The following is a 12,178-nucleotide window of genomic DNA, read 5'->3' on the forward strand; positions in this document are numbered from 1 at the left end:
AGGGTCCTGGGATCTAGTCCCGAGTTGGGCTTCTTGCTCAGCAGGAGCCTGCTTTTCCCTCTGCCTGCTGCTCCCCCTGCTTGTGTATTCTCTCTCACTCTGTCTTTAAAAAATAACAACAAAACCAATTCCCTTTGCCTCTATCACTACCCTTTCATTTTTCCTATTCAGGGCTGTCAGACTGATCTTCCTGTAATACAGCTTTGGGGCCTATGACTTCCTTAAAGGTAGTCAGCAGCTTGCTCGTGCCTGCTAAATACAATCCATATTGCTTTACCTGTCATTCAAGTTCCCCCAAAGTCTGACTTCAACATTGCTTTTCATATTTGTTTCCCACTACTTTTCTCAGCATCCCCCCCCCCCATGCTTCCTGCAGAACAGATGACCGACTTTTCCCTACTTTCACCTTGGGATTTACCTTCTCTGAACCTGTGTTTATTTCCGCCTCTTCCACTTGTAGTGTCCCGACCCCATCTGCACTCTTTAAAATCCTATGAATCTTTTAAGGGCTAGTTAGGTCCCGTCTCCATTGTAAAAAGTCCCCTGATCGCCCCATCTGAAAGCCATCTCCTTCCTTTGAACCCCTGTTTTGTTTGTTTTTCCTATTAACCATTTATTGAGAACCCATATTTGTGAATTATAACAATATCAGGCTATAAATTCTGGGACTTCTTACCCCAACTCAATTGCAAACCCAAGTCAGGGACCATATCGTTTTCTTCTGTATAGCCTCATTTTTCATCCTCCCCCGCCCCCACCAACACTCCCCCAAAACATGCATTGCACTAGTAGATGGTCACTGCTTGAAGAAAACTTCTTTGAGGGCCTGATTTAACAGGTTAGTATATGAGAACTGCCTAATTTTACTCATCATGTCATGTGGCATGTATTCATGGAAGGAAAAATAGAGAAGTCTGTTAGGCAGGTTTTACAATTTCTTAATAAATAGTCCTAAATTTTTTAAAAAGGTTGTTCTCCAAAATTGTGTTAAATTGGGTATTTGGCACTCAGAATTTAACTTTTAAATTAAAAAATATTGTAATTACAATACTATAAATATCATATATTTTATGAAGCAATATTACTCTGATGATTTTTATCTCATATGTGGTATTTAGAAGTATAGGTAAACCTACAGGAGCCTGTTTAATTCATAATGTATCTAATAATACTAAAATATCTACCCACCATATCTGTAACAGTCATTTGGGGGAAATGCACTTAACATTGCTATTTGGAACAGGGAACACATACTCCCCCGCCTCCAGTCTCCTGCACATCTTTCATAGTAAGATCAGGACTTCTTTTACTGTCAGACCTGAGAAATGTGTTTTATACTCAGGTTCTTGGTGGCCTATGGCAGAATTGGGAGGATTCCAGTTGGCAGTGGCCAGGAAGTGCTCATACACTGCGCTACCACTGCCTTAACATGCCTGGATTTTAGGCTGCCTCCTTGACCCTACAAAGGAGATATTATTCTCTCTGTTTTGGAGATGAGGAAACTGAGGCTTTACAAAGTTGAGTAACTTGCCTAATGTCTGTACAAAATTAATTGGGGGCAGAACAAAGATTTGAACCCAGGACTGTCTACCACCAGTGCCAGTGCTCTCTCCGCTAACCATGGTGCTTTGTTTCTCACTGTCTTTTTCACAGCTTTCCCCTGCCTCTCTGCCTAGGAAGCAGCCAAATTGTACTTTTTGAGTTGTGTAGGAGACCGTGGTGGTAATGATTATAGAGTCCATCGGACCTGAGTTCTAATCCTGATACTGCCACTTAATACCTAGTAGTATGACCTTGGGCAATAATTTAACCTCTCAGAGCCTCAGCCTACTCATCTATAAAATGGGAATAATACCTACTTTGCACACTGTGCAGACTAAATGACACTGTACATGAGCACGTTAGGCAGTGCCCACTAAATGGTGGCAGTAGTTATTGTTGTAGTGCTCGTTACTGGATTGTAATAAGAGCACAAAAGACAGAGACCATTAAAAAGGTGCCTTCTTCCCTTTCCTTTGCTTCTTTTTCATCTTATACATTATAAGAAAACATGATAGGGGTTAATGATGGGTCTTCTGGTCCACAAAGTCTGAAATGAAATAAATTTGCAATTCAGATGGGCCTCCATATTTGGGGATTCTCAGATCCTTTGAAGAGGGGAGTAGGTATAGGGCTAGGGAAAAGAGTGTGGAATACTGCTTAGGGGACCAACTAAGGTGAGAGGAATGGCAGTAGAGAGGAGAGAAGCCGATTGTCTCCTTCTGAATGGCCACTGTTGGACTCACATTCGTCCTTCGGGTAGCATTAGGATGAGGTAAGAAGCTGCACTGTGTAGCAGCAGGGCCTGGCTCCAAGCAGCATGTGGAAAGGAGCCACCACTGGGCATTTGGCCAGGTCAGCTGGCAGCTGCCAAGGGACACAAAAGTCTAGGACTGTGCATGTATGTTTCTTGAGTGATAATCTCAATAAACTGCATGAAAATTTAATATGTATAATAGAGAACTTTTACATAGGAGAACATGTTCCATTTTCAACAATAATGATTTATTTGAAAAATTTAAATCTGTTTAAAGTGTATGTATCTAGTAAGCTAGTGAGTTCTAATAATACTGATCTGTTTCTAATTCTGTAAATTAATTCAAATAATTTTCTGTCTGTCAATGACTTTCTTTTCCTGCTCTGCTCTCAGGAAGAAGACAGCTTCCTAGAAAAGGTAATGCAATCCATTGGTGGTTATGTGTTTCCTGTGCTTGGTTAACAGTTAACTGTTGTCCCTAGAATTTGTCCCTAGTCTTTCCCATATCAGAGTCTTCTGGCTCCATGAGAATCCACCAAAGTCCTACCAGCTGTCTTTAAGTATGTCTGAAGCATAGAAAAGATTTTTGTTGCACTGGTAACCATTGAGACCCAGTACATAAAAGTAATAGGACTCAAATTCCAGATTTGTATGTTTAAAATGAGAAATAACTAAAGAGCTGTCTTGATATATCTACAAGTTCATGAAGTGAAGGAGGGCACTGCTTAGCTGTCCTCCATTTCCAATGATAGTAAAACCAGAATTGGATTTCTGTCGCATTAAGAATGGTTTGGAGTTGGTGACAATAATGGTTAATTACTAAAAGAATACATAGGTATATGGTTAAGAAACAGCACAGAATCCTCAAGCTGCACGAGATCATAAGGGATCATCTGGTCTAGCGCTCTGCCTTCAGACAGGGTAAGGTATTTTCTCCATTCTAATAGACAGGACAACCAAGGCCCAGGAAGGTTGAAACACTCACTGAAGTCCTACTGTTCCTGACATCAGGGGTGTGGGGCAGAGGGGACTAGAACCCAGGTCTCCTGAATACCTAGTGAAGGAAGCTAGTAAAGCAGTCGTGCAGTGCTGGGCCACCTCCCATGTTCAGGCTGGAGGGTGTCTGGCTCCATACAGGCCTATCCAGTAGAGAAACGTGGGCTTGAAAAACATTCTTAAAGCACTGTCACATAGTATGTAATGTGATCTCCCCATTTGGTGGAGTTTAATGCGTTTTGATAATGGGGATGGTATACTATTTTCTGCCTTAGTTTTTAGCACTATGGTTTCAAACTGTGGGCTTATCAGGCACCACATGTGTCTCATTGAAAGAAAACAAAGTGTGCCTGATTTCCCTTTGAAAATTAGAATTCAGGATAATTTGTGGACGTGAGAAAGTATTGTTTCTTGTGCATGATCTTTCTCTAGACTTTAGAGACACAAATACGACATTTCATATTATCACACATGATTTTGAAAATGCATAGTGAATGATGTATATAACCTACTGGCATTTTATTAACCTTTTTAAACTGCTAAGGATTGAGGCGGTTCTGCTTTCCAGCCCTTCCTTGTTAATAGCGGGCCATAATGTCTTTTCATCTCAGACAGTGAGATGAAATTGCCTTGTATTGCCTTAATGCCTTAGTGCAAGAAAAGCGTCAGTTGGATGTCGAATTTTTTAAAAAGTACATGAATCAGTGCTGAATAACTTATATATTGGAGGCATCTGCTAAATCTATACATGTGTTGCATTTGGTTCAGAAAATGACCAGAGTGCATTATGGACAGTGCTTTGGTTCAGACACCATGTGTCTGCCTGGATTTAATACTAGCAACTGGAAAGAAGTTAGTGGATGAGCCACTGGTAGAAATTCTGGCAGCTACATGGAACATGAATATCAAGTGATAGAATCCCAGGGAAAAAAAGAAAGGAAGCAAAATGAATGTGAAGAAATTAGATTTTAAACAGCAACGGAATGTCATGCTCTTTTCTCTTCCTCATTCTCTTAGAAAGGTACAGCAGCTTTAAAAGGTCACCAGTGCTTATTGAAGAACATAATGTTAAGCAGAGCCCTCAGCTCTGCTCTAGTATACACAGTCTCTGGAAGCAGTGAAGCACTTCTTTTTTTTTTTTCCATAAAGCAACGTGGTTGGGGGTTGGGGATAGAATGTACAGAGTTTCCTAAACTTGGAAGTACACAATATATAACCTTACGCCAGAGTTAGAGAAAGGGGGAGAAGATCCAAAAAAATGGTCACCATTTTCTCCACTAGGATTTTTCTGAAGGCTGCTTTCATATGACTTTTAATCTGTTGCAGACACTTTTTAATGTAATTTCTATTTGACTATATAAACATAAGATAATTGAGTTTATTTCCCCAGCCATTTACAAGTTCAGATTTGGTTGTCACTTTTGGGTTTTTCTCTTAGATTCCTTCAGGAGAATCTAAGAAAGTAGAAGATACATGAAAAAGGTCACAGCCCTGAGAAATCTCTGCTGAGTTTTTAATATAAAGAATAACTTCTGGACTCAGACGCTGAACTGTTCACAGTATTTCTGGCTCTTGGTGTGCTGTATTTGGTTTACTATTTTTGGATCTTAAGGGTTATGAGTTTTAGTGCCTTAAGATTAGACCTTCCATTGAGCCTGAAATATTCATGAATGTAGGTGTAATGTGGAGAATTGTCTTTAATTTCTGAGTACCAGAGAGCCTCATTTAAATCAGCAGTGAAAACTGTAATATTTGTGGTAAGACCTGAGAGAATCGTAGGTTAAAAGTCAACAAAAACTTGCCCTCTCCGAGGACTGTATAGGCTGCCGTGCTGGAACGGTCCCCAGGTCTTGGGCAGCCTGCGCACTCCGCTGTGCCCGTACTGCTGTAGCGCTCGTTCTTCACGTCACCCTGAGAGGGTTTACAGTACACAGTGCACCCGGCACCCATGTGATGAACATAATAAACCCAAATGGAATGCTTCACTGTTAAGCATCTAGAAGAGGAAGGAAATCCTTTAACTGTGGGAATCCGTATCAAGTGCCTTCTGACCAGGGGTGTCCCCAGGAAGAAAAAAAAAATGAAAAATCTTATGAAGATCACATTGTACCTACATAAGCAGAATATGAAGGAGATTAAGTTACAGAAGTTTTTACTGAGAACTCTTTGATCTCCTTTTTCATCTATTAGGAGAAATCCCTTCTGCAGATGGTTCCCTTGGATGAAGGTGCCAGCGAGAGACCCCTTCAGGTCCCCAAGGAGATCTGGCTTCTGGTAGATCACTTATTTAAATACGCCTGTCACCAGGTAAGTGACTGTGGGCCTGCCCTGCAACTTTGGAAGGTGTGTGAATCTGGTAGGAAATGATAATACCTCATGTCAGAATAGGGCTTGTAACTTTTCCAAGCTACATTCACAGAGCAGCACTATTGGGTCATCTGGGCAGATGGAAGTATCCTTATTTAAAGATATGAGACTTGAAGCCTGCAAACTAAGTGATTAAACTAAGACCACAGCATAAGTGTAATGGTGGAGCCAGGCCCAAACCAAGCACGCCTGTCTACTGGCTACACAGACTTTTCCCTGGACCGCTGTGTACCTCAGTCTGTAAGGCCTGCTTCCGGGTCTCATGTAGGCATTGCAGATTTTAAAGTCCAAAGCAAACTTCAAGCCCATTTCTTTAATTTGGTTTTCTTTTCTTAATCCTATCTAAAATGCTAGCTACCTCCAACCCAACCCCCCAGATAGAGAAATTTCTTGGGACTAAATTGAAGGAAAATGTTTTCTTACCTACCGAAGAGTAATAGAACTCAAAGGCAAGGTTTGGTACGGGCATGCCATTTAACCCTGCCCTAGCATTCCCTAGTATCAGTATCTGAATGCGGTTCAGCTCTTTGGACTCTGCCTTCTACTTGTCAGGGAGCTAGAAGTGGGGACACCTCATCTCCCACTCTAGGCATCTAGTCCTCTTCCATCTCAAGTACAGGCTAAAACATTTGAAGATCATTTTCTGGTTTGAAACAAAATTTCATGTGGATTATGCAGATGATAAGTGGAAAAGATGCCATTATCACACCTCTGTTCCTAATCATGAGTGTGCATATTACCCTTCCATCTGCATCCTGCCACTCTCTTGATCCCTGGGTGGTCTTCAGAACCTTAGGGCTGATTATCTTGCTTTGTTCCATTCATTGTGACCTCTCTGGTAGGAGGACCTGTTCCAAACCCCTGGAATGCAGGAGGAGTTACAGCAGATCATTGATTGTCTGGATACTAGCATTCCCGAGACAATCCGTATCCTTTTTGACAAAGGCTTAGGAAGCAGGATGAAGAATTTTTGATCAAACTCTCCTTCCCACCTGCATTTGAGTTTTGTATTTCCATCTTTACTTTCGTTGTAACTGTCTTTTACTATAAGGTAATCATTGACTCTGCAGTTGTTTTTCAATTCCTTTCAGGAACTTTTGACTTCTCTCTGTCTCAGATTCTTACTGAAAGGAATCAAGGGGTAGGTAACAATGACTTTTAATAAACATGGAACATAGGACCCACAGCACTGGTACTGTTCTGCTTCAGGCCCTTGATCACTCCTGCCACCACATGTGTTGTCACTAGGACATGGAAGAGGATGGGAAACATTGGTGACTAGTTTCAAGGACTGATCCAGTGTGAACGTCATTCTGCACGCCATATTCCCCTGACTCGAGTTGAGCCAAACCTCCCAAGAGTCTTTGGTCAATTCTGTAACAACTCACCTGCAGCATACCTGGACCAATAAAATATCAAATCCCAATTAGGATCAGTGTGCCCTGAATAATAGGAAGGACACGTCCCTGAGGGAGCTGGAGGAAGAAAGCAAATCGGGTCTCTGTGTGGACTTTTTCCTGGAGCCCCTTTCCCTTGACTTAAGTTAATCCAGCTGGCAGTAATCACTCTGTGGCTGAAGCACTGCTCATTTTCCTGGAAGCCCTGCCAGAGCCTGTCATCTGTTATGAGCTGTATCAGCGATGCCTTGACTCTGCTCAGGATCCCCAGAACTGCCGACAGGTGAGTTTTACTGCTCTGAGGATATATCTGGGGCAAGTGCCCCCATAGAGAAATCAGTTTTTAGATATGGTAGGATGGGTTTGAATCTGTCACTCATGGTAGGACACCAACATTGAGAGTTGGGACTCTTAAATTTTAGGTTGTGTTATTTCCTGTTATATTTGCCACACTTTTCTGGTTGGCTTATTGAGTAGGGCAGATACCTCTACTCTGGCATTGGATTGGTGAAGCTGATCATACATGGAATTCTGGCTGACATTACCAGGAAGGATCTGTGACATTTGTGAGCCTTTCTCCTTTTTGTCTTCATGGTGTTTTTTTTTTTAAGATTTTATTCATTTATTTGAGAGAGCACAAGCGAGGGGGCGGGGCAGAGGGAGAGAGAGAAGCAGACTCCCTGCTGAGTGGTAAGCCTGCCACGGGGCTTGATCCCAAGACCCTGAGATCATGACCTGAGCTGAAGGCAGACATGTAACCAACTGAGCTACCCCGGAGCCCCCTTGGTGGTTTTTTTTTCTTTTAAGATTCTTTTTTTAGGGACACCTAAAAGGCTCAGTTGGTTAAGTGCCTGCCTTCAGCTCAGTCATGATCCCAGGGTCCTGGGATCAAGTCCTGTATCAGGCTCCTCGAGCCTGCTTCTCCCTCTGCCTGCTGCTCTCCCTGCTTGTGTTCCCTCTCTCTCTCTGACAAATACATGAATAAAATATTTTCTTCAAGATTTTTTAAAGTAATGTCTACATCCAATGTGGGGCTCGAACCCACAACCCCAAGATCAAGAGTCGCATGCTCCACTGACTGAGCCAGCCAGGTGCCCCTTCTTGGTGTTTGTTTTCAATCTTGAAATAATTTTTTTTAAGATTTTTAAAAAAGATTTTATTTATTTATTTGACAGAGACCACAAGTAGGCAGAGAGGCAGGCAGAGAGAAAGAGAGAGGAGGAAGCAGGCTCCCCACTGAGCAGAGAGCCCAACACAGGGCTCGATCCCAGGACCCTGGGATTATGACCCAAGCCGAAGACAGAGGCTTTAACCCACTGAGCCACCCAGGCACCCCTTTTTTAAAGATTTTTATTTATTTATATGAGAGAGAGATAGAGAGAGAGATAACAAGCAGGCAGAGAGGCAGGCAGAGAGAGAGGGGGGAAGCAGGCTCCCCGCTGAGCAGAGAGCCCAATGCGGGGCTCGATCCCAGGACCCTGAGACCACGACCTGAGCTGAAGGCAGAGGGTTAACCCACTGAGCCATCCAGGCGCCCCTCAATCTTGAAATAATTTTGATGCACAGTGGCTGAGAATACCATTCAATCAGACTAGTAAATATTGAGAGGAGCTCCCATCCATGCTAAATGACATTACAGAGAAAACCATTGAGCTTGGCAGATGCCGAGGCTACTTGTCTGAGGAGATGGAAAAGACCAGATTAATACTAACCTGCTTGTGAGGTGGTGTATATGTGTGAATGTGTGATGACCATATCACACATGTGACTGTGGCCTGGTCATCGAGTGTACAGTGACCAAACAGAATGACCATTCTGACTTGGAAGTTTTCATTTGGCAGGTACTCTGGTAGTCATGAGGAAATAAAAGAGAGTTGTGACAAATGAATGGGATCCTGTATGGGTTGGATTATAAACTACTGTGGCAGCTATAAGCTCTTCTTACTCCTTTCTTTCACTTGTTCTCCTCACTGTCCGCCCTCCTCTTTTTAAAAACAGGTGATTTCCCAGCTTCCAAGATGCCATAGAAATGTTTTCCATTACTTGATGGCATTCCTTCGAGAACTCTTAAAATTCTCTAAATACAACAATGTCAGCGAAAACATGATCGGTAAGAGTACTTCATGAGAATAGCAACATGAGCAGGAGGGCGGGCTGGTTGGGAAAGCTTTCACATCCAGGCACATGGCCCACTGCCCTCATCCCCTGGTCCCCCAGTTCCCGTCCCTGAGCCTTTGCTTAGGTTGTGTCTAACAAAGATTTTTCCCCTTTCCTTTCTCTCACCCTCTAGCCACTCTCTTCACTAGTCTTCTCCTAAGGCCTCCACCCAACCTTATGGCAAGACAGACTCCAAGTGACCGTCAACGTGCTATCCAGTTCCTTCTGGGATTTCTTGAAAGCGATGAAGACTAATAAGCCTTTTCCTCTTAGTACTCTCTGAGATTCTAGAGGTGGAAGATCTTGGGCACCAAGTATTTCAGAATGATTTGAAAAGTCATGCCACAGGAAGGGTCTGTTGCAGAATTTTGAGGCTGTTGGCATAAAAAGGTTGTTTCTAGTGCAAGAGGAAGAGAGTTGCCTAATCGCTCCTTTACCATATCCTACACAGCAAAATACTTTTAGACTTATATTGCCAAGCCAAAGGTACCATATTTTGGTGTATTTGTGTTCTCTCTTTATAAGGCAAAGGGATCTGTATTTACACTCCTTTACCTGGGGATGTGTTTGTTGCCCTCCTGCCCAGCTATCATGATTGTCCTTAGCGCCCTAGGCCTAGATTCTGAGATGTTCCCGTTCTAGGTCTACAAGCACTACGTGCTGTAGCTCAGACTCGTTTGCAGTCCTTCGTCTAAAGCACTTTTGCCTGACCCCCTCCCATATCATCCCTTTGCACTCCACTCCACTAGTTCTATTACGTCGAAGGAAGTCTGAGTGAAGCTAGTGACTCCTCGAATGTCCCCAACAGTGAATTAACCATCTACATGTGGTTGTGACATGCATTTGTGCATTTCTACTACAGTGGCATCTGTATGTCTATAACATTGGCCTTTTCATGGGTCTGCACTGAGTGGAACCATATCCTCTTGTCCCAGACCACATTTCCTAGCAGAAGTTTAGGGACTACTAGAGATGACATCCCATTGATGTGAGAGAATCACGGTCAGAGTGGAAGCACTTTGAGCATTTCAGAAGTGAAAATATTCGTGTTTGACAGATCCTGCTTTCTACCATCTCTGTCTGTTCTTAATCAGATTTTACATGAGAACTAATACTGGTTGTCTGGGGGACCCATTCCTCACTTAGAAATCCACCTCCAGAGCAATGCTTGCATCACAGTCAAAAAGGCAGTCTGGACCTCAGGTGGGCCTCTCTGGCGATACTGCTCCTTCCCCCAGCAGGGTATTGTGAATAATCCTTAGAACTCCTCTCTGGTCTCCTGAAATACCGGGGGGCAGCTGTTGCCCCCTCCCTCACCAGGGTTGGCTCTGGGCTCTATGACCAGCTCCCCATGGCTCCTTATCCAGTGTTACGTAAAAGAAACTGTGCAGTGAGCCCAATGAAGCCCCTTTCTCTCCCACCCAAGACAACCCTCTGAGCTTTTCGTTTACTCAAGCTCTGTGGGGCAGCATTTTTTTTTAAATTATTCTGTGATGATTGGCAAACCAGCTACCAGCCACTGACTGCAGAACTGCCTGATGCAGTTGGCTTCTTCCTGGATGTCTTTCATTAAAACCACCCTGAATCAACTCATTCTTGACTATTAACATTAAAGCCAAGGAGCCTAATGTACGGGCTCTGTGTCTGGTCTTGGGCATTGACTCTTGACACTCTTAGCACACTGAAGGAGAGAGCCAGGGGAAACACCACTGCTGAATGCTGCTTCAGTTCCCCCCATCTCTCGTAAGTTGAGTTCTGTAGGGGAAGAAAGGGCATGTATCCTGTGATACACTGGTTAAACCCTTTCCTGATTTGGAGTTATGAAACTAGGAGTCAAGTTCCTGGTGCCAAGTAGCTGCAGATCTGATAGGTCAGAATTTCATTAATGAAAGACTGTGAGCAGAATGCTTTTGTCATCTCCACTAGGCCAGAAAGTGATCATAGGAGAGGCAGATTATAGAAGCTGGGGCAAGGTCGTAACACAAAGACAGGGAAACACCTGTCCTGGGCACATTGTCTAGTATATTGCCAACCTGGGATCTTTGGGTCATCAAGGATATGGTTGGTGGGGACCGTTTGCAGCATCCTAGCTCTTTGTTCTTGAGGCAAACACACTAAATTTGTTTACTGCCTCTGTGTTTTTCCAGCTCTGGCCCTGGGATGTATACAGCATTAAGGGTTTGAGACAATCTTTAGGCAGGGGAGACAGAAATAGAGTAGGTGTAAGAAATCTGCTCCCCTACTGTGCCTACTCCAGCAGCCAACCTCTAATTCCTAAGTAACTCTAATGCGCTATTTATTTCATAGCAGCTCTGAAGTAAGGAGTTCAGATCCAGCTGGTAGAGAAGAACTCTGCATCTGTATTGTTTTAGGGAAGAAATGGTTCGAACCCACATGGTGACATTGCATTAGTTTCCCTTTCACTGTTTTCTGATTCTTACTCTGTAATTCTTATATTTCCCAGAAATGTCTTGGTCACTAAGCAAAGCTGCTAGTGGTATTCTGTATTTTGTGTCATCTTTTTTTTATTATAATTTATTGCAATTTTTTTTCTGAATAAATATATGTTGTGTGAAAAATCAGTGTGATCTTGGTAAGGAAGACCTGAGGAGGGAGGCTTAGGTCACTGGGTCCCACTTGACTGCGGTCCTCACAGCTGTGACTGTTCTGTCATTTCCTTACAGGGAAATACAAGAAATCTCAGTATATTTGCCCTTGGGTGGGAGAAGCAGCCACGTATTTTCAGAGGCTAAGAAAGAATTCACAGTGCTTCCAGAGACCAGCCCAGGATTTTATCTTAACCCTGGGGATTCAGGCATCAAAATAACACCGTTAGGAAAAAAAGATGTTGATTCTTTACGCATGTAAATGTCACCCTGGGTCAGATTCATGATCATCTCACCCCCAGAAATCCAACAAACCCCAACATACATATTTTGGGAGAACCCAATGTCCTTGCCAACAT

The 12,178-nt window shown here is 43.1% G+C and overlaps 1 protein-coding gene across 1 annotated transcript in view; it reads left to right on the plus strand.

The window, feature by feature from the left end:
• OCRL (OCRL inositol polyphosphate-5-phosphatase) overlaps window positions 1-11,784 on the plus strand; it is a 35,866-nt gene extending 24,082 nt beyond the window's left edge. The window contains exons 15-19 of the mRNA XM_080795181.1: window positions 5,483-5,599; window positions 6,502-6,586; window positions 7,212-7,339; window positions 9,055-9,166; window positions 9,347-11,784. Of these exons, the coding sequence (XP_080651307.1) occupies window positions 5,483-5,599; window positions 6,502-6,586; window positions 7,212-7,339; window positions 9,055-9,166; window positions 9,347-9,468 (564 nt within the window). The 3' untranslated portion in view covers window positions 9,469-11,784. The remainder of the gene's footprint in view (window positions 1-5,482; window positions 5,600-6,501; window positions 6,587-7,211; window positions 7,340-9,054; window positions 9,167-9,346) is intronic.
• Window positions 11,785-12,178: the final 394 nt, after the last annotated feature.

Source organism: Martes martes, assembly GCF_963455335.1.
Source record: "Martes martes genome assembly, chromosome: X".
NCBI lineage: Eukaryota > Metazoa > Chordata > Mammalia > Carnivora > Mustelidae > Martes > Martes martes.